Below are 26,093 nucleotides of genomic sequence, written 5' to 3'. Positions count from 1 at the left end.
TTCCAGCACAGGTGGGTGTGGAAGGAAATGAGGATGGGAAATAAAGAGATTTGCTTGGAACAAATCACAGAAAAAATGCATCAGGCCTGTGAATATATGGACAGTGATTTCAGTTATGTTACTGATTATTGCTAATGGATCAGCATGTCCTTCATTTAATTAAAAAAAAGTGTGTATTTCAGTTTTTCCTTCACTTGCACTTGCTCCATTAGAACAAATGGGAGAAATGCACTTTCCACAAGCTAGAATTGTACAAAATGTATTTCATGTTTTCCCTGAAAATATTATATCAGTGTCTCAAGACTTTTGCACAGAATTGAGTCTTCAGAAAGATTCTCTGCTACTGACTTTCATGATGAGTGGAAGAGTGGCCTGCTGGAAATTTCAGCCATGTATCAGTATAAGTACATCAGAGATGTACTTACAAACAAAACTGATATTGGCATGATAGAAATGAAGAGCACAGTAATAATAAATATAGTAGTAACAAAAATGTGTCGAATAAACAGAATAAATGCTGCTTTCGGCCGCTGCCTTGTCATAAGGGGGTCACCATAGTGGGTAGCTCCGTACATTTGATTTCTGATCCAACTTCAAATAGATTGATGACAACAATCAATAGGGGGCAGCATGACGCCAGTGTTGAGTCCCCAAGAAAACCGGAAACTACGCACTTTTCGCGCGAAATCTCGTCGCTGTCCCGTATGGTTGAGTTTTTGTAACTTGAAGCAGAGAAACGGTCCGTGAGGCTTCAGGGAAGAACAAAGCCGGATTTCTTTGTTGAAGTTCTGTCCGCCCTTGTGAGCTGAAAGACTGGAAACAGGATGAAATATTTCACTCGACCGAAAGTCAAGCGTGTGTATAAGTGGCGTGGCGAGCCACTAAGCTTCAACAGGAGGCTAAAAACATACGAATATGGGTGAGTATTTATCTTCACGGTTTTTAACCTATTTGATACACTACTAAATCTCTGTTTGTGCTCTATAATAACTGATTTGAATAAAGTGTCGCATGGATTAAAGAAGTAGGATGACAAAATATTAAAAGACAACTGCTGTGATAATAATTTAAGGCAACGTGGGCATTTAATTTCTCCAAGGTGCCACGTGATAAACTAGGTCTGATGTGGTGGGCTGAACTTAGATCTGCTCATTACTACTTATGAGAGTAGATGTGACAATAAGACAAATGTGTAATAGACAGTTGAAATGCCAAGTTTTTATCATGATTTAATTAAATTCATCTCAATTTTATTTATATAGCGCCAAATCACAACAAACAGTTTCCTCAAGGCGCTTTATATTGCAAGGTGAAGACCCTACAGTAACAATTACTATCACATTTTTAATGGAACCTGCTAACAACAACAAAAAGTGACATAATTTTGCTGGGAACTGTAGTTTTTTTTCTTGAAGTCTTTTCATAGCTCCACTGGTACTGAAAAGTAATGTTTGACTATGCCTTTCTGAATAGAAGTAGTATTTTAGTAATCGAGTATTCTATCAAGTAATTGGGTAAGAAATACTTTTGTCATATTAACAATTCATCTGCATATTTTAACTTCAGTTTCAAATATTTTTGTTGAGAAGACATGTTTTCATACATTTCAGTAAGAAGAAAAAAAAAGGAAGAAGCATTTTTTTCTCTTCCCTCTCTTTTTCTAAACAAAACAAAAACAGTGAAGAAACTCTGTCATTATTAAAAAAATGAAATGAAAGTAGTCCTCACTTCACACAACGTAGACCTTATACAGAAAGGAAACAACAACTATGTAACATTACACAAGACAGCAAAATAGTGAGAAAAACAACAAAATCAACAAACATACAAATGAAAATGAATCCCCATATTTTAACTTCTGTACTGCAGATTTTTCTGTGTGTGAAACAAACAGCAGCTACAAAGTTCTCTTTTCTTCACTTGCTGATCAGGTGGTTAATGAAGGACCTCCTGCTGTTTCCCAGTAAAGCTTTAATGGTGGTTACAGGAAAAAAAAATAAAGCTGCTGCTGTGGATGCCAGAAAAACCTTTCTTTTGCACCACCTGACCACACCTTGTTGATAACAGCTCTGCCTCTTTGTGCTTGTGCAGACAGACTGTATGTAAAACAGCTGCCTGCTGTTGTTATCAGTGTTGCTGTTGAAAAACTAGGTGCTGCACACAGTTAACATTGTAATGCTTTATATTCACAAGCGTCTTCTGAAAAACCACCATGAGTGCAGGTTTTTAGTCACTGCATACAGGTACACTTAGGACTTTGATTACACCATTGGAGATAATTTCTTTTGACGCACAGGCAGACTTTTAGCAAATTGTGCACAACAGGCCATTTTCCCCCCTATAGTTTATGTGGACAGAAATTTCATTCCACTGCATATAAATGTGATGCGAATAATACCCCCCCCCCCCCCCCCCCCCCCCCCCCCAAAAAATGTTTCAGCTCTATTGGAATCAGTGAGGAGGGTCTCTTGAGAACTACTGTCATCAGCACAGGCCAGCACATCCTCATTGAGGGGTACGATGAAGATAACCCATATGTGGCCAAAGTCATCAGGCTGTTTGGTGATGGTGAGTCCTATTCACACAGAACTCATGAATTAATTTGAAGCCTGGATGATCTTTTTTAAAATGGTGATTTGGGACTTGATTTGGGACTTTAATTGGCCTTCTGTTGGACTAAAACTGATGATCTCAGATGACTTTGGACCTAACTTGACACTTGTCCTGTTATACATATGACTCTGACTTGTCTGTGTTGTCTCTTGCAGAGAATGGGGAGCAGATGAAGGCGATAGTTCAGTGGTTCATGCAGGTGTCTGAAGTGCCCGTGAGCAAGCTGAAGTTGCTTGGCAGAGAGCCCCATCCACATGAAATCTTCTACTATGACTGTCACAGTTGTGATAACGAGGTCAACGTTGAGTCAATTCTTAGGCCTGTGAAGGTGAATGCCATTTAAATCACAAGTTCTTTATTATTAAATATGAAAATGTTTAATTTCATCCCTAAAAAATTTTTTTCAAGATGGCGGCGCGCACAGACGCAGCGGCTCACGGCTCTTCCTTTCTATCTCTTGATCATATTGATTATACTAGATTATAATATTTTTATAATATTTTTATTTTCATTTTAGAGAGTTTGATTTTCTGTTACATGGCACTGAACAGGAGTGGCCCTCCAATCTCATTGTACATCCTGTATAATGACAATAAAGGCATTCTATTCTATTCTATTCTATTCTGTGTCTCCAAGGTGAAACACCTGGACATTGATGCCCCATTCCCCGACTCCACTGACAAAGATACTCTGTATGTGAAGTTGTCCTGGGATTCAAAGGCCTTCAGAGTGGTGAACTCCACTCTGGTAGAGTCCTTTGCTGATGCAGCTCCTGCTTCTTCACCTCCTCTCCATCTTAAACCCTCCCAACCAATGTCACCTACATGCTGCCTGTCTGCAGTCACCCCCACAGGCCCCTCTCGGCGTGCCCTACCCACACTGGAACCCACCGTTATGCAGAGTGCATCATTAGGGGACGTTAGATGCAGGAGAGCCACCATGAGTGCAGGTAAAGCTGCTAATGTTGAAGCTGAGTCACTTCACTCAGCCACCAAACTGTCGGCCTCAAAATGCCTCAGTGCCAAGAGGAGGAATGTGGTGGCCAGGACACCTGGAGTCTGTAAGAGACTGGAGCTCAGCAGTGAGTGTTTGCACAACACAACCAAACAGGGGTTTCTACAGTTCAGTTCCCCAAAAGTTAGGACATTGTGTAAAATGTAAATAAAAACAATATGCAGTGGTTTGCAAATTTCATAAATGCATATTTTATTCACAATAGAACACAAAAAACATATGAAATACTATTTTTAAAGGAAAAAAAGGTCATAGCAGCAAAACGTCTCAAAGTTGGGACAGCATTATGTTTATCACGGTGTACCATCTCTGCTTCTTTCAACAACAATCTGTAATTCTCTGGTAACTGCGTAGACCAATTGCTGGACCTTTTGGAAAGGAATGCTGCCCCATTCTTGCCTGATACAGGATTCTAGCTGCTCAGCAGTTCAGGGTTGTCATGTTTTTGTTTTGTGATACAGCAAATGTTTTCAGTTGGTGACAGGGTCTGGACTGCAGGCAGGCCAGTTTAGCAACCAGACTCTTGCTCTACAAAGCTGTGCTGTTGTAATAGGTGCAGTGTGAGGTTTGGCATTGTCTTGCTGAAATAAGCAAGGCCTTCCCTGAAAAATACATGTTAATGGGAGCATATGTTGCTCTAAAATCTGTAAATACATTAAATTGCCAAAAGCACTCACTCTCTACGCTATGAACGTGAGCAACATCTTATTCTTAATGTAGAGTCCAGTAGCAGCCTGCTACATACCACTGCATTCGATGCTTTGCGTTGTGCTTGGTGATGAAAGGCTTGCATTCAACTGCTTCTGTTTACGATGCATCTCAGCATCTGCTGACCCTGCTATGTGATTTTACATGGCCGACCACTTCGTGGCTGAATTACTGTCATTCCCAGTCGCTTCCATTATGTGATGATACAATAACATTTGACTGGAATATTTAGTAGCGAGGAAATTTCGTGACTGGACTTGCACAGGTGGCATCCTATCACATTACTATGCTGGAAGTTACAGAGCTCCTGAGAGCGACCCGTCCCTTTTTAATGCTGTGGTTCCCAAAGTGTGGACCGGGAAGGTACTATGGGGGGGACGCAGTAATAACAGAAATTCAGTTTGAAATTACTCACAAGTATGTACAATAACATATTTATATTAATATATTTATTTATATATAAAAAAGGAATTAAAACTGGTAATCATAGGTGGTTAGTTTGTTATATTTGGGGTGGCTGTAGCTCAGTAGGTAGAGCAGGTCACCTACTGATTGGAAGGTCAGTGGTTCAATTCCTGGCTACTGCAGGCTGCGTGCCAATGTATCCTTGGGCAAGATACTTAACCCCAAGTTGCTCTCCGACCGGTCCGTCGGAGTATGAATGTGAGTGAATGTTAGATGATTAAAGCACTTAGCTTAATTAATTAATCATGGAAGTGCTTGTATGAATGCGTGTGCATGGGGTAAATGTGAACGTGTTGTGTAAGCGCTTTGAGTGCTCATAGCTGAGTAGAAAAGCACTATATAAGAACTAGTCAATTTACCATATTACTCATTACTGTGATCTAAATTTACTGCTCTTGTATTTGTGTCCCAGTGGCAAGTGGGTCACATATTGACATTAACGCTTTACATACGACTGGTAGCAATTAGCAATTTATAGTTTTTTGTTTTGTTTTTTTTAACCAAATTTTCGAGGAAATAATCACTTTCTTGTATAAGAGCATTGAGTGCTCAAAGTAGAGTAGAAAAGCGCTATATAATTACCAGTCCATTTACCATTTCTCTTGTATTTTGATGAGAGTGAAGATGGGCTTCTAGCCAGGAAAATTTCACAGTTCAGTGCTATCAGACGACCAGGGGGAAGGGGGGTCACGAGGGATTTTTAAGTGGGCCGCAGCACTGTTGACTTGAAGAACCACTGCTTTAAAAAATGCTTGTCTGCATGCCTAAAAACTTGATTTTATGCACCCGTGGCCAGGTAAGTGATTGGAGCACCTGAATTCAGTGATTTGGATGGGTAAATGAATACTTTGGTAAGATAGTGTACTTTTCAGCATTGTTGGTCCCTTTACAGATGTGCGAGCTCTCAGTTCCATAGACACAAATGTATCTCCATACCATCAGAAATTCAGACTTCTGAATTGAATGTGACAACAAGTTGGATGACTCTGCCTTTTTGTCCCAATGATGCAGCATCCGTGTTTCTTAAATCCATGTCTGGATCATGTTCACATGCGGTGGCTTCTTTGAAGGAAAGAGCTTTCATCATTTAAGGATAGCATGGCAACCAGTGTTCAGTTTTTTGCAGTGATTCCCATGTCATGTCCAGAATCATGTCTGTTTTAGGTCCTTTGCTGGCTAAAGATCACAGGATTTCAAAAAAAGATTTACAGCCTTGTCTCTCCATCCTGAAATTGTTTCACAATTTGTTGGTGCAGTTATTTGCAGATTTGATGAACCTGCCCATTTGTATTTCTGCCTGTCAAATATGCTTTTTTTTTTTTTTTTTTAAATACCAATCATGTTACTTATTTGTCAGTTAACCTAATTAATTGCCAAATGTTTCTCAACCCATTTCTTTTTTAGTGCCACTTTTCCAGCCCTTTATCACCCCCCCCCCCCACACACACACACACACACTTTTTAGCTCAGCTGTCGACGACAGACATCAGCAGAACTGATCCGATACTGAGCTGCCCGTAGTCGCTCAGCTTTTTGCTAAATTCAGTACTCCTTTAAATTAAAAAAATTTTTAAAAATATTTTTGACATTTATAAACAATTCAAAGTATCACCTCAATAATTGTTGACTTACAGCCAAATTAGAATCTACTGTAATATCATATCTCACAAGTAAAACATTTGACAGTGGAGCTCTATAAGCCAACAGGTCTCCTGTTCTGAGGTGTGTCGGTGCCATCAAATTCAAAATTGGGCTAGTAATTTTCATAAAACAGTAAAATGTCTGTTTAAACTTTTGATATGTTTTCTATGTCCTGTTGTGAATAAAATATGGATTTGAGGTTTGCAATTCATTGCATTCTGTTTTTATTTATATTTGCACAGTTTCCCAACTTTTTAGAAATTGTGTTTGTACTTCAACAGTTGAGTGAATAAAGCACTGAATAAAACTTTGCTGTCCGTCTTTGTCTGGTCAGGTCCAGAGAAGTTGAGGACTAGTGAGAAAGTCCTGAGTCAGCTGCTGGATGGAGAGCTGGAATCAAAGGTGACTCTGGCTCACAGGCCTACTTCCTCTCGTGCTCATCGTCTGCCCCGCACCCACAGCCTCACACCCCTCAGGAAGGACCACAGACTCACCAGCGCTCAGGGTGGTGTCCCCTTAAAGAACTCATCCGTCTTCCTCAACATGTTGTCCCTCTCTGAGTTGGACAGCCATCTGTCACCGACCAAGGGTGACTCCACGAGGTCAGAGTTGGCTCTCAGACCCAGACCCTCAGTAAAACACATTGAAACTCAGTCATTTATTTAATGCTATAAATAATGCCATAACACATTTTACAAGTGAAACTCAACTAAAACGGTTGAAACTGTATTAGTGATAAGGGAAGAGTTTAGCTCCGGAGTTCAGTAGAAGAGTAGTGATTTACTGAAAAGCAGCGGCTTGTTTTGCCTTCTCAGTTTATGAAGTTCAGTCCTTCATGATCCCTCTCAGCTGCAGTGAGGCTTCTCAGAGCGATGTCACAGAGATAATTCCCCCAGCACATATGTGCTAATGTTGTTTGAAGTGTGAGTCTGCACAGCAGGGTGAACACAAAAGTTTAAATCATGCCGTCACACTGAGCTGATTAGACTTTTATTATCTAGGAAGATTTTCAAATTTTGTAATAAGTCTGTGTTTCAATCAGAGCTACAACTGAATCCCAAAAGAGAGAACCAGCGACCACTAAGGAGCCAGCCCTCGGTGTTTTGTGAGTACACATATTCATACATTTACTCGTAATTATTTCTAACTTGGTTCACAGAGATGAGTAAAATTAGGTTGAGAACTGCTTGGTTTCTATATGGAAATAATCATTCTTTTATACTTTTTATTTTGAATGTTTGTCATTTTTGAGCTGTAAGGGTAAGCTGAAGTAGAGTTACTGCTCCATATAATGCTAATTTGACTTGTTTATCGTTAGAGTTGCAGCTAGGCTTTCAAAAGGTTATTTTAAAATGCTAAAATTTATATCCAGGTCTCCTTCCACAGTTGAGTAATACCTTAACTAAAACTGAGAAGTCCAAGCCTAAGGTTTGAGTCAGGGGTGTGCAAACCTCAGTTTTTCATGTTTAAATTTATCTTTAATTTGTGAAACTAATTTAACTAACCCCAGAGGAAAAATTAAGAGTGGTACAGACATGTCTAAACTATCTTTGTGAAACTGACTTTAAGTTGATGGATGAGGGCATTACAGAGGTACATGTTGTCAGTGACCCAGTGGTGGCAGTTGTCTCACTGCTCTAATGCCTGTTTAGCCTATTGTCACAGTAACATCAGGCACAGCTCCTGGGAATCTAAATACTCATGGCAGATGGCTGCCCCTTCCTGAGCCTGGTTATCCCAGAGGTTTCTTCCTGTTCTGATTGTTGGCATTTTTTCTTTAATATTGTGCAGACTTTATGTCTGTGGTTAGTGATTACTTATGCTGACAAATTTGGGATTGGCATTGACAATGAGAATTTCTAATTTTCACTGGACACATATTAATCAAATCATACTGATATGAAATTTAATATTAATTCTACTCTCTGAAAAGCAGACACTAAATGAACTTCAATATGTGTTTATGAATTTCTTATATAGACAAAACCAAAAACTACAGGTTGCTCCTCTTACACCGTCTGTATGCTGTGTGGAGAGGGCTGAGATGGAGAATGAAAACTCTCCCGTGCCGCCGGTCACTGAAACACCGAGGAGCTCTAAGAGGAAATCAGCCATGCTGGTATCACTGCGCATCAGGAAACAGCTGTGAGTACAGAGGTGGATCCCTGTGATCCATGCGACCTCCTGCAGAAGTTGTCATTTAACTATCTCTCTGAACCTTTTTTTTTTTTTTTTCCTTAAACAGAGTGATTGTCACAGTGTCAGAAACTTTTATTGCTAGTACAGTCATAAGACTCATTCAATATCTGTTCAGTCAGATTGCAGTTATGTTTTAAGAGTTTCTGCCACAAATGACAGGGCCTTGGAACTTTTCAAATATCAATGTTTTATTGTAGAAGACATGGCAGTATTTATTTATATTACATTATGTTGTAAAAAAAATTGTTAACATGCAGGATTGTTGCAAAGTGAGCAATCCCAATATATGTATGTTGTCATAGAAAATTCCACTTACAGTCATACTTTAGTCTTCCAGAGTTTCCTAAGACCCTAATAATCGCTAACAGTCTGCCACTTTCCACATTTTTGAAATCAAAGCAAACATTTTTTTCCACATATTTTGCTTTTAAGTAATGTATGGCTGTGCAATTAGAATCAAAACTGACATTAAGAACATCTGATCAGTGTAATCTTGCCCGTGCCGGGTTGTTTCTGTCTTTTGTTTTTAAATTAATACTCCCTCCAGGAATAAAAATCAGGAATAATCAAGAATAAAAATCAAAGCATAAATATAAGGACTCACAAATGTCTCACAAATTTCTGGATGGAGACTGCTGAAACTATCAGAATCGACATGTAGGAATGAAGAAAGTGGATAAAAAACAGGAACAAATATGTTTACAGCTAAAAAATTGAGCACAAAGAGCGAGGACCAAAAAAAGTCCCAGGCGGCACTGCATATAAAACACCAGCACATGACCGCAAGGTAGTTAACACACACAATCCAGTTACACAAGCATAAATGCGGACATGAGGTTGGTTGTGTACAGAGGCCCTGCAAGTTTAATTAGCGAGCATCTAACCAAGCTAGCTCCAGAACAGAAGCAACATCAACATCAGGATGCAGCTGGATTTGAGCTTTGACTCCTTCAAAGAGTTCAGTTTGTTTTTGTCAAACACCACAATGTAGCTGTTGTTAAACTACTGCGTTTACGCTGAAGTTTATTGTAGAATTTATTGAGTTTTAGAGTTCATATTTTTCTTTGTTTCTCTGTCAAGTATTTATTACACAATAGTCACTCTTGCACCTGACAAAATATGAAAATACTAAAACTAATGAAAACTAAACTAGAACCAAGGATTAACCCAAAAATAAAAACTAATAAAAATGAGGAAAACCACTCTGAAAGAGTGGAGGAAAAAAGTAAAAACGAACTAAAACTAAACTATAATGTAAAATCCAAAACTGTTATAACCCTGGTATCACTCCCCTTGCTACAGCATTTGTGTTGTACCTCATCACATCTATCTGTAATTATGATAGCGGTTGTTGCAGGAACACTGAGCTACTAGTTTTGTTGTTTTGTTTCTTCCATGTTTGTCTAGGTGTTGTTTCAAAGAATCCATATATCCTCTTCATTTAACTCCTTTCACTGGGGTTACATGTGTAGTAGCATTCCAACAAAGGCTGCTTTTCCATTAGTACCTACTCAGCTCGACTGAACTTGGTTTATAAGATTTTCCCTTAGGTGCTAGTACCTTATCGCAGGTACTTTTTTAGTACCTACTCAGCCGGGGTTCTAAGTGTGCCGAGTCGATCTGAAAACGTGACATCAATAGAATGCATTACAACATCTACATACCTAAATGCATTGAGTTGCTGCCATGTCATTGGCTGATTTATAGGTGTTCAACTTAATGCATATATCTAAAGTGGCCGCTCAGTGTACATAGCATTTGCATAGTGGCTTCTCCGCGTGTGTGTTCCCAAAAACTATAGTGGGTCCAGGAAGTGATAAGTGACTCTTTTGTAATAGCCAGTAAGACTCCAAGCCTGCCCTGTGTGTTCCATCAGGAATCTTCTGGACAACCAGCAGGATCTGAACTCATCTGGAGAGGATGAGGATGAGTTTGTTCCATCCAACACTGAGCTGCAGAGCAGCAGTGACGAGGAGAATGAGGATGAGGGTGGGCTGGACAATGATGAGGTGACAGCGAAAAAGTGCCGATTTGCTGCAGCTGGTTCTCGAACTCCTCGTTCAAGGCAGAAACCTCACTCCTCGACTAGAACACCACTAAAGACTCCTGCCAAGAAGGTGACTCAGTCCAGTGCACACTGATATACTGACATGTGATCACCACTTTCTTACCATCTCTCTTCTGTTGTACAGATCACACAGGGAACACCACGAACCACCTGTCATGCCACACCCAGCATCCCCAGCAGGTCCCTGCAGACTCAACAGCCTGCTAACATCCTGGAGGAGGCTCGAGCCAAGTGAGCCCACATCAAACACAAATATCATTGATCTGATTCTTATTAAAGGCGCAAAGTTACTATCACTTATGCAGAACTCACAGATGGTGCCAAACATCATCATAAAGCAACTGAGATATGTCTGATGTTCACGGCTGCTGATTGTATTGTCGAGATTTGAAAATTATTTTCATCTTATATTTTTTGAGTTACATTAGTGGTAGCCTTGTAGCTGCCAAATGTAGGAAATTTAGTTAATTAGGACCCGAGCACTGAGTGCAAAGTCTCTGTTGTATCTGCCCCTGTTTTCTTTTTTTTGTGTAAATGAATTGCTTTTCTGAGGGCCTCAGAAAGTGGCAGTGGCACCATCGTGATCATTTTGGTTGAGCAGAACCATTTCGGATTTGGACAGGAAAGCCTTAAGGAGTTGGTGTTATATTGTTTTTAAAACTGAGTTTTCATCAAAGGGTGTGACTGTGGCACGGTGAATTTCGATGTTACGCCATGAAGAATAAAATGGAATAAAAGAATGAAATGGTTGTAACTCAAAGCCACATTGCCCAGTCTGCACCAAACTTCAGTGGTTTGATAAGAACACATTTATACAGTAATCCCTCACTTATCGTGGGTGTTACGTTCCAGGACAACCCGCGATAAGTGAAAATCCGCGAAGTAGGGACGCTACATTTATTTTAATAGTTATACATTATTGTAGTAGTTATACACTATTTTAAGTTTTTAGAAACCCTCCCCACACACTTATACACCAAATATATACATTACTGTACAACACGTACAACGCATGTGAAGAACGAGTACTGCAAAAACTCGTGAAACAGTGAAAAATCTTAGTGTAAATATTTTACACTAATATTGATTGAAAACCCGTGAAACAGCGAGTCCGTGAAAAGCGAACCGCGAAGTAGCGAGGGATTACTGTATGCATCTAGTCCATAATATAGCGCCACATAGTGGGAACTGGAAATGTTATGAAATATCACATTTTTATACTTTGAGCTACTGCACCTCCCAGCCTTACCCAATCCACTTCAAAAGTGGTCTGAATAAACACCAGGTGTTGATGATCCAGTGCAAAAAACAGTGCGCCCTGGTGGGAAGCCAATTCACCATAAAAACGAAGTTTTGGAAAGCTCAAAAAGTCATGAAATTTGGCACACCCTACCATAATGATGAAGGTTTTCAGGTAAAATAGTGCCATAGCACCACCTAGAAAAATTCAAATAATTATTCACGGTGCTTGGTTTCATCTGTGTATCTGAAGTTTTACAGGCTCATGTAACATCCTTAGACATGCAAAAAATTCTCTTGGAGCCATATCATAAACCCAACAGGAATTCAGCCACTTTGAATCAAATTGGAATTTTTGCTGCATTTTTTTTTTTTTTTTTTTGTTGCTATTTTCAAGCTTCGTTTTTGAACAAACTCGTCCTAGGGTGTACAACCCACTGTGACCAAATCGCTCAATAACATCTAGACAAGTTGGCCATCAAAGGTTGTCGAAGGTTTTGTAGAATTTTAAACAATGTTGCCATAGCAATGCTCTATTTTGGGGTATGTTTCAGTGGGGCGTTTCTCCATTTTCAGGCTTTATACTTTAACTAACTCATTCTAAAGGTTTGATCATATCCACATGATATTTAGTGAGTTTGCAAAGCTTTTGGGTTTCGTCAAAGGGCGTGTTTGTGGTGGCTTGCTGAAATTCGATCATTTGCCACAGGACACCAAACTGTCACATCTATAACATACACTGTTCTGTCCATCCTAAACTTCACATGCTTGATGAGAGTGTGAGTCTGGACACATCTGTGTACCAATGTTGGATCACACTCATAACGCTACCTAGTGGGAACAGGAAATCAGTAGTAGACTTCTAATCATCATCCTATGAGCATGAAATTTTCATTGTTGGATGCAGGCAATTAGTGCACACTTGCCAACACTGCCTAGTGGGCATAGGAGACATTCAGTGGCCGAATGACATAACATCCAAGTAGCTTACCGGGCTAAAAACATTCAGGTGAATGTGTGACGCTCCTGACCGTAGCAACCACGAACCGGAGTGCAGCTCAACCCAGCCAACGCTTGCCGTGTGTCCGGGTGCGAGGGCCCTATCATTGCTGCTTGCAGCTTTAATTTATCTTATGTTCCCTAATTTAAAGTCAGCATCGTGTGAGAGTCTCTACTGCATTTTGCAAACACACATGGTCATGCTACTTGGTACCCTAATGGGTGAGAGCGACGTAAATACTGCCACTAGGTGGTGAGCATCAGGCTACATGCAAATGCTGCTAAACTCTCAGACAACTGCCACCTAAAGAGTCCACGGCGAGGAGCAGAGGGGTAGCACTAGCGGCCACAAGTATTTTTGACACCTGCCTTGATATTTCCTACGTATTTAAAATGCAATCGGGGCCATAGTGCTTAACCTTCAAACTGTAGCAGTCTGTTGAAAATGTAGTCCAGTTTTGTGCTTTTAATGGCAGACTTCTACAAGTTATCCCTGCCACAATAATTTTTATAATTATTTATACTGTCAAAAACTATTGTGAAACTCAGACAGAAAGCACTGGACAAGATTTGAAGTTATTCCTTCTTTCCATTTAAAAACAAAGCTATAAAGTTGAAATTGGGGATTGTTATGAAGACAGGTGACAAAATAAAGAAAAAAGCAACATAAGTGTCTTTAGTTAGGTGTTGGGCTACCACTTGCCGTGGACAAGAGGAGCCAAGCCATTCCAGGTCTGCTGGTTGTGTCATAGCACAGCCAGCACATACCCTTACTGTAGCGATCAAGGTTAAGCTTATTCCTTTAATATGTCACGTCTTAGGCTAACAGTATTAATACATTTAAGACTAAACTTTTCCAGATTATATGATAAAGTGCAATGGTGAATGGTAAATGGTAAATGGACTAGTCTTATTAGGCATTATTACAGTGCTTATCTACTCTACTCTAAGTAGATCTAAGTCCTTTTCTAATGAACACATCGGGAGCAACTTGGGGTTCAATATCTTGCCCAAGGATACTTTGGCTTGCAGACTGGAGCAGCCAGGAATTGAACCAATGTTCTGATTAGTAGATGGCTAACTCTTCCTCCTGAGCCAAATCCAGCCAGATAATACAGGCAGATAATATACATAATAAAAATGACTGAAATTTGAACTTGTTGCATTTCTTTTTTCTTTCTTTTATCAGGCTCCATGTGTCTTCTGTGCCAGAGTCTCTGCCCTGCAGGGAGCAGGAGTTTCAGGACATCTACAGCTTCGTGGAAAGCAAGATCATTGACAGCACAGGAGGGTGAGAGAAAGATCCAAGATGAAACTTTTAGCAGTCTTAGCAGAGTATTATTTGAATTATTTGAGGCTTCAGATTCTACATGTTTTGAGGTTCTTTTTTCTTTTTTTTTTGGAAAACCAGTGGTCTTTAATGTGTTTTTGTTGTTACAGGTGCATGTACATCTCAGGTGTGCCAGGAACTGGAAAGACAGCAACAGTTCACGAGGTGATTCGCTGTCTGCAGCACGCGGCCAACATGGATGAAATCCCTCCTTTCCACTTCATTGAGATCAACGGGATGAAAATGACGGACCCTCACCAGGCCTACGTTCAAATCCTTCAGGTGGGCATGGAGTTTTATCACAGCTGCTGCAGTCTTCAATCAGGAATGTAATTATAGTTTTGTATTAACACTTAAGCAAATTATTATTCAAAAGCTTGTACTGTGCAAGCTTGTGTATCTCTATTCAGTTTTCTAACTGTCTTTAGTTACCGTTCTGATATTAAGATTCTGCTGCATTCAGACGCAGGGGTTTGGCACTCTTACATATCTTTATTTTGTTATTTAACAGTTCAAAGTTAAAATCTGTATTTTCTTCTTTTTTCTTTTTTTTTTTTTGGACAAATTATTCAATTTTTAATTTAAATAATGCAGATTTTTGGAAATTTTTTCTAGCTTCCAAAACACAAGCTTTTTTTGAAATTTTATTTTCCTGTAACCACCATTACACTTTACTGGGAAACAGCTGGAGGTCCTTCATCAACCACCTGATCATCAAGTGAAGAAAAGAGAACTTTGTAGCTGCTCCATCCACCGCTGTTTGTTTCACACAGGGAAAAACTGCAGTACAGAAGTTAAATAATGCAGATGAACTGTTAACACGAAAAAAGTATTTCTTAACTGATTTCTTGATTAATTGATGGAATAATCGATAGAATATTCGATTTACTAAAATAATCAATAGTCGCAGCTCTACCTAGGATGTTGAAATACACACCATAGATCCATCTACTGAAAATATCAGAGGGGTTTGAATCTCGGTGACCTTCACCTGAAGGTAAAGGCCAGAGGTCAAGTTTTCTGAAAATCTTGTTAATACCAAAACTCCAGAATTATCACCCCCTAGGATGTTGAAATTCAAACCATAGATGCATACTGTTCAAGCTAGACCCATCAGACTTCACACACTTGTTCACTGACTTCACCATACCAACACCTTGCCCCTTGTTGACCTTTTGTGGGATTGTCCCATAGACCCTTTTACAGCCTACGCTGTAAAAGTGCGCATTTTGGCAACGGAAGTGAACTGCTACTCCATTCAAATCAGTAAGAACAAGGAGACTGCTCAGTGTTTAAACGTGATTTAAAAGCGATATCAGCATCAAAATGTCTGCTGTTGCGTGTTTGGCTGTCAGAATTTCTACTCTACCAAAAGTGGCCTGAAGTTGTACCGAATCCCACGGGATCACGGCTGTTTAAGAGAAAACGGAGGCGTCTGTGGTTGCAAGCCATCAAATGTATTGATAAAAATTGGACTGAGGACACGATCAGGACTGAGGACAGGATCAGAAATGCTGGCTTTTGAAGCCCCCATTTTACATCAGGTAAAGTTATTTATCTTCCGTTGTTTATAACAGGATGTCAGGTATCTAAAGTAAACAGCATTAGCTGGTAGGCTATTTGGCTTTTAAACTGTAGTGTGGCTGTTTACAGGTGAGGCATTGCTGGACTCAGAGAGTCCTGATTTTTAACTTAATATTTAATCGCACTATAGATTACAAAATGCAGTGCCAGTCAAAAGTCTGAGCAGACTCACATATGAATGGTTGAGCGTGTCTCACAGTGTGACTGGAAGAGTATATATATTTTTTTTCACTGTAAATCAATAATATCTGCAGCCGGAAAACTCTTAGCAAGCTAGAAAAGCAGTTTGACGAAGTACTCACGCTGCCGTGCAGGTGCAATCCGCTGTGAGGACGTAGTTCTCTGACTTGTTTACAATGGCCTGAGCCTCATACACAGCGCTTCTGTTTCCTTGTCTTTGACTTGGAAGAACTTCTGCCTTCAAGACACAAAACTCTGAGTCTGTGTCATGATATTTGGCATTTGGTACACGGCCGCAAACAACATAATTGTAAGTATCCAGTGACCTTATATGCGCTGCAACTTCTCTCCAGTGTATACCTGAGTTTCTCCACCAAATACACGCATATATATCCACCCACGGATACTGGGCCACTTGCTAACATACCACAGGGATCAGAGTCGGTTGCTGGTAGTCAAAATTAATTTTTGCAGGTAGTTTTCACGATCTTTCGTTGATAATCCCTTCTCGTAGATTGAAACGCTATTGAACTCCGCAGTATTTCCGTTTCCAAAACGCGCGTGCATCGCTACCTACGTCATCATTGTTTACAAACAGTAAAAGGGTCTATTGTTACCCCTCTAGAGTACCTGTTGTTAATTTTATTAATACCAAAGCAGCTGTTGGTATTAAAGGTACTGCGCTGCAGTGGTTTGAATCATAACTATCTAATAGACTCCAATTTGTTCATGTAAAAGGGGAGTTGTCTGCATACACTAAAGTTAATTAGTTCTGCAGGTTCCATGCTAGAACCAATTATGTTTACACTATACATCCTTCCCTTAGGCAGCTACAAGTCTTATTCACCCATTCTCACATACATTCATACAGTGGTTTTATCTAACACACACACACACACACACACACACACACACACACACACACACACACACACACACACACACACACACACACACACACACACCTGATGGATGCATTGGGGGCAGCTCAGAGTTCAGTATCTTGCCCAGGGATACTTTGACACAGAAGGAGCCAGGAATTGACCCAGTGACCCTCTGATTGGTAGATGACCTGTTTACCACAGCCAACCCACTGTACTAACAGCTCTTATCCCTGCAGAAACTGACTGGTCAGAAAGCCACAGCCGACCATGCAGCAGCTCTGCTGGAAAAGAGATTCAGCAACCTGGCACACAGGAAGGAGACCACTGTGCTGCTGGTGGATGAAGTAAGCTCGCCTTTATAGTTCTTAGATTTTATTCTACATCCCCGATGAGAGTAAAAATGAATGCAAGTTTAAAAATTCCTGCATGCAGCAATTTGACAGCCAGCACTTAGAAAAATAAAAATCTGTAGCTTCAAACTATCAAATGACTGTACTGAAGAAAAAAAAATCACTCCCATCACTTTTTAGCATGTTAAAACCCAGTATGTATTACTTCACTGTGCTCTAGTTACTCATCAGAACTCAAAATGTAGATTAGTTCACCATTGATAATGATCCCTAACAACACAAACTTAGGGACAAACTTGTCAGGAAAGTGTTCAATTGACCACCTCAGCATCTATGTAACCAGTTTACAAAATATATAAACATGACTTTCTGCACAGGTTGAGACATTTTGTAAATTGAGGTGGTCGATTGAACCCAGACTGTAAAAACTAAATGCAATGAATCAGTATACCTTGAGTTACGCTTTCAACTTTCCTTTTCACCTAAAATCACAGGTTATGGGGATTCATAAAATGGATCTGTTACTCGTCAATCCACTTCATCATATGTGCTGCTGAGTCATAACTATTAAATAATCTTGTTTCAGTTTTTTATGGTGTGGGGTTGTTTTTCAGGAGTTGGGCTCAGCCCCTTTATTACAGTGAAAGGAACGCTTAAAGCTTCAGTATAAATAGACATTTTGGACAATTTCATGTTCTCAACTTTGTGGGAGCAGTTTGGGGATGGCCCCTTTCCAGTTCCACACAAAACGCACAAAGTTGCGCGTTTTGTGTGGAATAACTTGACTGACCTGCACAGAATCCTGACCTCAATGAAGCAAGACCGTCTTGTCCAATATCATTGTCTGACCTCACAAATGCACTTCTGGAAGAATTGTCAAAAAATTCCAATAAACACACTCCTTAACTTTGTGGAAAGGCTTCCCAGAAGATTTGATTCTGTTATAGGTGCAAAGGGTGACTGACTGGTGTAGATAAACAGTTCAGTCTTTTATAAATCTGTATACAATGATTCCTACCATAAGGTAACTGTTGGTTTGCCTAATAATTAAAACGTTGTTCATTATAATTAAATTATTTATTTTATGCCTAATCTCAGGTTAACCTTTGATTAACTATGCACATAGACATGCTTAATTAGTAATTTAAATCAGAAAACAGTTTGTTCAGTTACCTTCTCTTCACCACACACGTGTCCAGTTTGAATCTGATCAGAACAGGGCTTCCTGATCAGTTTATTGAGCCCGCAGATGTCACCAGCTCCAGTACTGTTCCCCCCAGCAGATAACAACAGAGCGTTCTGCACATCACCCAAAAAGTGATCCTGTGTTATAATTTGTTTTGGCCTGCTGTAGTTGGACCTGCTGTGGACGAGGAAGCAGAATGTGTTGTACAACCTGTTCGAATGGCCCACACGGCGTCACACTCGCCTTGTCGTGCTAACCATCGCCAACACCATGGATCTGCCCGAGAGAATCATGATCAACAGAGTGGCAAGTAGACTGGTAAGCATGTGGGAAAGTGACCATCATATGTTAAACACTCACTGCTCTTTGTATTGTAAATTGATTCTCACAGAGAGTGGCATAGAAGATTGTTGATCCAGAATTTTTCTTTGATCAGTTACTGTAAATTTGTTTCCTGACTTTTAGCATCTCCAAATACTTCTGTAGTCATGTGTGAAATAAAATTTTTAAAGCACTGTGTAATCAGTCAGAACCGCTTTTAGCAGCAGTCTGGGGTGGACTCAAACTCAGGCCCCTGAAATAACCTTCACCATACTGGTCACCTGGGATGAATACATTAATTGACTCCTTCACTGCAAGGTGCCCAGGTCCTGTGGCTGCAGAACAAGTCCAGATCGGCACCCCTATCCCTCTGTTAGGGATGGGAATTGATAAGAATTTAGCAATTCCGATTCCATTATCGATATCACTTATCGATTCGATTCCTTCTTGAGTCTCATTGGATTAGTGAATAAAATGTACCACAAATAGGTTGGTTTGCATCAACTCTTTTTAATGTAAAGTAGAACAAAATTAAAACTGGTATAAAAAAAAAAAGAATTCCTCTTTCAAAATTAATACTCTTAATATTTTAACATTTTAACATAAAATACAACTGCAAGGTCCGAGAACCTCTGAGCCAGCCAGAGGTTCCTCAGTTCCTGTCAGTCCTCAGCTAAATGTTACAGGAGATGGAGATTATTCATACAGTATAGTGAAAGCAGTACAGCAAAATAGGGCTGCAAATATCGATTATTCCATTGATTAATCGAGTGACCTGATTAGAAATGCTTTTTTCGTATTAACAATCCATACTGCAGGTTTTTTGCTTTGTGATACAAACAGCAGTGAATGGAGCAGCTTCTTCACATTGGCACTTACTGATCAGGTGGTTGATGGTTGAAGGTCCTCCAGCTTTTTCAAAGTGAAGGTTTTTATGGTGGTTACAGGGAAAAGCGCTGCTGCTTTGGACACTAGAAAAACGTTTCCTTTTGCTCCACCCGAGCTCACAGTCTCTATGACAGCTCTGTCTTTTTGTGCTTGCTGCGTGTGCACAGACTGCAGTAAAACAGCTGCTGCTGTTGCTGAAACACTGTGAGCAGAATTTTGTAATGCTTTTTATCTTGACGCTTCTGTCTTCACGCTGTTGGTGCTTTGTTTTGTTTTTAGATGCAGTTAATAAACCTAAGCTCTCTCTCTATCTATATATTTCTATCCATCCATCTATCTGTATATATGTGTCTTTTTTAGAGAAAAAAAGAAGCTTTCTCCTTGCAACCCTTTGGAATAAGGGTTGCAAGGAGATCTCTGGAGCTTGAAAAAGGCGACTGGACTTCTTTTTGTTTCTTGAAGACGTTTCACCTCTCATCCGAAAGGCTTCTTCAGTTCTCAACCAAATGGTGGAGAGACCCAGGTATTTAAACCCCTGTGGGCGTAGTCCCCTGGAGGTGGTTATGACCCTCTATTGATCATGTGCGTGAACACATGTGCCCAGGTGTGAAGGGGGCGTGGGTCATATTTAATCAGTGGTTTCAGTTGAAACCAATTTAGGACTCCGCTCCATTGTTTCCTGTGGCCTATTGAGGTCACTGGAACAAAGGTGTGAATGGGGGTTGAGACGTCTGGGAAGGGAGCTCAGGACAGCACTGTAAGCGGGGGAAAGTTGGTGACGTAATCCACCTCCTCTGTTCAATGATGGTTGTTCACAGTGGACATAGATGGCTTCTTTCACTCCTCTTTCAAACCATCTGTTTTCCCTGTCCAAAATGTGAACATTGGCATCCTCAAAAGAGTGCCCTTTTTCCTTCAGATGCAGATGTACTGCTGAATCTTGTCCTGTCGAGGTGGCTCTTCTATGTTGTGCCATTCGTTGCAAGGAGATGGTCATTTTACTATCAACATTGTACTATCAAACCTAAACAGGTGTTAGTTGATATATTTAATTACCCTACAAGCTATGTTGTCAGGGGCAACTTATCCCCGGTAGGGTCACCCCAGGCAATTGGTCCTGGGTAAAAGGACCAGGACCAGCTTCTGTAGTGATGCGAACAATTTACTGCTCTATTTATATTCCTGCCCTCACATGAACACAAGCTGTGGTAACTGTCAGAAAATATAAGTGAAAGAAATGAGCTTCTATAATTCAGGAGGGGCTAAAAGTAGATAAACTGCTCCATCACATCGAAAGGAGCCAGTTCACATGGTTCAGACATCTGACTAGAAATCCTACTTCACAGTGGAGAGAAGTGTTTTTTGAGGAAACTGCACTTCCTCCAAACATACATTTGCTCATTTCAGCCTGAAAGTTCTGTTTCAACTTCAGCCGCCCACAGAGCTTTTTTCCAAAATACATCAGGCTTCTTTAGATGTTCTTTGGAAAAACATCTGATGCTGAATTTTGTGGTCACAGTAAAGGTTTTCATACTCTGTCTTTAAGGTCATATTTGTGTAAATGTGGCTTCTCGGTAGAACAGATCACTGATACTCTGTAGTCTGCTGATCTGTCTTCCTGGTTTTTTTTTGTTTTGTTTTTTTTTTCTCAAACAAAACAAATATCTTAATGTTTTTTTTTGGGGGGGGGGGGGGGGTCTCCACACATAACCTTGACTTCTGCTATTCCTATTCCTGTTTCTCTCTTCTGATTTGTAGCCAATTGTTTGTATCTATCAAGCCTGGCCTTTCCTAATGATTGTCAACAAGCTCATTAAAGTCTCAGACCATGTGTTAAACTGTGCTAAACAATTACACATTTTACTTCCTGTCTTTTGGAGGTCAGTTCATCTTATACTTATTTTGCTTTTCATTACACCAGAAAGTTTGGCCATGAGTGGCCCACACTTGATCCTTTTTTAAGATCTAAATATTGATGATACAAATTGATATCTTTTTCATTTAGATGATTTGTAGAAAAAAAGCCACTAAGCATTTTTGTGGCTTTTTCCAGGGTTTGACCAGGATGTCATTCCAGCCGTACACCTTCAGGCAGCTGCTGCAGATCATCATGTCCAGGTTGAACAAGATGAGGGCCTTTGAGGAGGATGCTCTACAGTTGGTGTCCAGGAAGGTAGAAAACAAACATCTTTAACCCTTTAATGCCGAAGAAGCACCGGTTCCCTTCCCTTACTAGCCGCGAACAGCTTGTTAAGACGTACCGTATCACCGCTGAGTCACCGTAACTCTGCGACCGCTTGTCCTATCAGAAAAATTCAAACGGTTCCTGAAAGCTCAGAAATTGTACTTCACAGCCATATAGGGTTATTACGGTATTTGTTGCCAGAAGTCTGAGAACAGCGGCACTTTTGAAGTACGTTGTTAATGCGATCCCATCTGGTCTGTCAGGTCACATTTCTGTCCCTCTCTCTTCTGGCAGGTGGCTGCTTTGTCTGGCGATGCTCGCCGATGTTTGGATATCTGTCGGCGGGCAACAGAGATCTGTGAGCAATCAGCTTCTGATCCTAATTCCACAGGATTGGTGGGAATGAGTCACATGATGGAAGCGCTGAATGAAATGTTTTCCTCTCCCTACGTCACCGCCATCAAGTGAGACCAACATTTTCATCACATTTAGCAATGCTTGCTGTAGAGATGTGAATTGGCAGCCATAAGAAGAAGTGCCTGACATGTTTTTCAGATGTGCATCAACACAGGAGCAGTTCTTCCTCAGGGCTGTCATTGCTGAGTTTAGGCGGCTAGGAGTGGAGGAGGCAACTTTCCAACAGGTAAAAGGATTAAAAAAAAAAAAAAAATGCATGTATTACCCTTCACCCAGAAAGGTTGATGGGGTATGGTCCTCACTCTACTGGGTGACACCCAACTTTGTGAACATGATAACTTGAATGAAGTAATACAGGATTCAAATTGATACCACAGGTGTATCTGCTAAAAATCTCAGTTTCACTCGGGTTAGGTTAGAGGTGTTTCCAGCGCACCCTCATAAGTACTAGGGTTTAATCCCGGGATCCGGGATTCCCGGGAAATGCGATCAGAACCATTTCCCGTTTCCCGGGAAACGTTAGACGGGAAACCGGGAAAAAAGTCGCGCGCGTTGATTTGACTTTCAGAAAGAAAAGAAAGCTTCAGAATGTTAAATTTAAGGAAATATTGAGAGAAGGGTTCGTTTAATGCGAAAAGCATTACTCTTCATTTCAGGCACGTTCAGCCTCCGTTTAAGGCTTCAGCCTTCATCTCAAGCGTTTTAATAGAGGTATTACACAGTTGTACTTTTTTCCTCTTTAATTTGTTGAAATCATAGGCAATGTGTTTACCCTAAGGTATTTTGTATTATATAATTTCATATTATTATATATTGTTATATTGCATTATATAGCCTATAAAATATGCCTGCCCTGAACAATAAAGAAATATCTGTTTAACTTCGAGTGTTTCTTTTCCTCGTTTGCAGACGCTTACTAACAATCATGAATTAGGATACGGGCCTAATGTGTGAAGAAATTATCATGAAATAGATTGCTTTAACATATTTCGCTTTTAAAATGGAGTTGAGTAAAATGTATATTTTTTAGGCTATAAGGATTGGCCAGTTTTTCAATAGACGATTCACAGCGAACCTACTTTAACCCTCAGACACGGTGTTATAAATTTGCTGTTGCCAGAATGGCAATGACCAAGTCGTAGTGCATTACTCAAGGCCCTGTGTTATGTCATGTTATAGTGTAGTACGGTAGTTAACTTTTCAATGACTATTACAGCGTTCCACTGGTGGAGATATAGCGCAACAGATGTCGCCACGACAGCGTGGCTGAGCCATTATCAATGCTGTGGAGATGAACCGTATTGTTTTGCACCAGCAGTTGTAAAATATCTTGGTATAATTCCATGTACAATGGAGGAATATTCGAATTATATTTGTTAAGGGAGTGTTGAGGAACGATACAACACCGCATAGCTCGAGCACTCCAATGTCCAGATGTAGGTTTTATTGCGTTAATCAAGCCGACGTTACCCCCTACTGGGCATAACAGGACATAGCTGGAAAGCTACCTCTACAATATCACAATAGGTTAAGGCCGACACAGGCTACAGAAGGCCTAATTAAAATAAAAAAATAAATAAACTTTTTCCCGGGATTCAAATCCCGGGAAATGACGAGCCATTTCCCGGGATTTGATTCATGTCATTTTCGGGAAAAATATTAAACCCTAATAAGTACGTTTAGGTGCATCCGGTCTGTCAGGCATCATCCCCACTGCCTGATCCTCCTCACCATCGCGTGGTGATCAGTTGACAGCTCAGCTCCTCTCTTCACCCGAGTATCCAGAACATGGGGCCACAGATCTGATGATGCACAATCAACCATTGACCTGTGACCTAGGGTGTCCTGGTGCCACGTACACTTAGTAACATCTTATATTAATTATTTCCATGGCATATAACATATAAAATCTAACATATTATCAAGTAGTAAAATCCCTGTTGTCATAAAGGAATGTCCAACTATAGTTCTTACCATAATAATGCCAATCGCAAAAAGTAAAAGTATTCTCAGTGGTTTAAATTTATAATGAGTTTCAGCATTTCTTATTCCTGGTGGTTATTTAGCCATTTGCTTTTGAGTTGATATGGTGAATAAGGTCACTACGGCTCATTAAGATTTACAGAGACCTGGTAATTATGGGCTCTAGAATTTGTACTTTGAGGGGATTAATGGTGGCTGTAGCTCAGTAGGTAGAGCAGGTCACCTACTGATCGGAAGGTCAGCGGTTCGAATCCTGGCTACTCCAGGCTACATGCCAATGTATCCTTGGGCAAGATACTTAACCCTAAGTTGCTCTCCGACCGTTCTGTCGGAGTATGAATGTGTGTGAATGCTAGTTAATTAAAAAAGCACTTAGCTTAATTAATGATGGAAGTGCTTGTATGAATGGGAGTGCATGGGTGAATGCAAACAGGTTGTATAAGGGCTTTGAGTGCTCTGATTGAGTAGAAAAGCGCTATATAAGAACTAGTCCATTTACCATTTACCATTTAATGTCACCTAGAGATTCTGCTGCCAGGCAGCAATGGCATCTGCCGGTATTTTTGCTACATTCTTACCACTGTGGCCTGTGACAGTTAGTCACATGATCAAAACAAAGGAGGTATCCAGCAGGTAGTAAGCAGGGAAGACAAAAATGTGGAAAACCTTGACATTGTGTTTCTCTATTCTCTGCATTACACAACACAATTTTGCCTTTGTATTGAAAACATGGGAAGAAGAAAACTTTCTTTGAAAAATTTTTCCATCAAGGTAGTTGTACAGTATATTGCCAAAAGTATTCACTCACCCATCCAAATAATTGAATTCAGGTGTTCCAATCACTTCCATTAAACCAAGCCCCTAGGCAATGAAGACTGGGTCACTCTTACGAGCTCAGTGAATTCCAGCATGATACTGTGATAGGATAAGTCCAGTTGTGAAATTTCTTGGCTACTAGATATTCCACAATCAACTGTAGTGGTAATATAACAGAGTGGCCTTATAGTTCCAGTGGAAGAACTATTTTGGGATATTTCATGCTCCAAACTTTGTGGGAACAGATTGGGGATGGCCCCTTTTTGTTCCAACATGTCTATGCACCAGCATACAAAACAAGGTCTATAAAGACATGGGTGAGTGAATTTGCTGTGGCTCAGTGATAGATAAACCTGCAAATTTTGTTTGGTACATGTACTGATGTTCCCATATGTTCTATATGCCAGGTGTTCGTGCAGCACCAGGCTCTGTGTCGTGTTGAGGGTCTCCAATCTATCAGTGTGTCAGAGGGCTTGGCTGTGTGTCAGCGTCTGGGAGCCTGCAGGTTACTGCTGCTGGAGACCAGTTGCCTAGGAGTCCTGCAGCGCGTCCGCCTCAACGTCAGCCAGGATGACATCTTGTATGCCTTGAAAGCCAACTGAAGGAAGAGGCTCTTCACACGAATGAAACTAACCCTGTCAGAAACTTGATCCTCCATCCACAGATTTGGGTTATGAGCTGACTTCTTACAGGACTTCTTACAGAGTTTGTGGACTTTAATTACTGCATATGTTGATGACTTGAACTAATACAGAAGCCACACCCAGTTATTAGTATTTCAAAACTAAATTGATTTTTCCTCTAAATTTCTGCACAGGCTTTTGTCTTGTTTTAGATCTTTTTATGGTAAATTTTGTAATTTCCCCAGTTTTATTGGAAAATTTTCTTCCCTGATTGGTGTTGTCTTAAAGTTGTCCTATTTTTATGTTTCAGTCCTTGAGTACCCAATAAAACTCTTTAATTGAATTCAAGGATCTTTGACATTTGCATCACATTTACAGGCAGTGGAATGAAATTCTGTCC

At 40.2% G+C, this 26,093-nt stretch overlaps 1 protein-coding gene across 1 annotated transcript; it reads left to right on the top strand.

Annotated features, from left to right (window-relative positions):
* The first annotated feature begins 686 nt into the window (after nt 1-686).
* On the top strand, nt 687-26,036 carry orc1 (origin recognition complex, subunit 1). The gene is made up of 17 exons (XM_030727655.1): nt 687-919; nt 2,441-2,568; nt 2,769-2,941; nt 3,250-3,694; nt 6,776-7,043; nt 7,484-7,546; nt 8,422-8,586; nt 10,517-10,757; nt 10,833-10,939; nt 14,136-14,237; nt 14,387-14,558; nt 17,161-17,268; nt 18,629-18,778; nt 21,723-21,842; nt 22,149-22,318; nt 22,410-22,497; nt 25,478-26,036. The coding sequence occupies exons 1-17, from the start codon at nt 825-827 to the stop codon at nt 25,670-25,672; spliced, it is 2,790 nt and encodes a 929-aa protein (XP_030583515.1). The 5' UTR covers nt 687-824; the 3' UTR covers nt 25,673-26,036.
* Nucleotides 26,037-26,093: the final 57 nt, after the last annotated feature.

Source organism: Archocentrus centrarchus, chromosome 4 (genome assembly GCF_007364275.1).
Source record: "Archocentrus centrarchus isolate MPI-CPG fArcCen1 chromosome 4, fArcCen1, whole genome shotgun sequence".
Lineage (NCBI taxonomy): Eukaryota > Metazoa > Chordata > Actinopteri > Cichliformes > Cichlidae > Archocentrus > Archocentrus centrarchus.
This window is presented reverse-complemented; position numbering and strand designations above follow the sequence as displayed.

Coding starts and splice junctions, on each gene's coding strand:
- orc1 (XM_030727655.1), top strand. CDS start 825: ATGAAATATTTCACTCGACCGAAAGTCAAGCGTGTGTATAAGTGGCGT. Junction 14,238..14,386: donor ATCATTGACAGCACAGGAGG/GTGAGAGAAAGA, acceptor TTGTTGTTACAG/GTGCATGTACATCTCAGGTG. Junction 22,319..22,409: donor CCCTACGTCACCGCCATCAA/GTGAGACCAACA, acceptor CATGTTTTTCAG/ATGTGCATCAACACAGGAGC.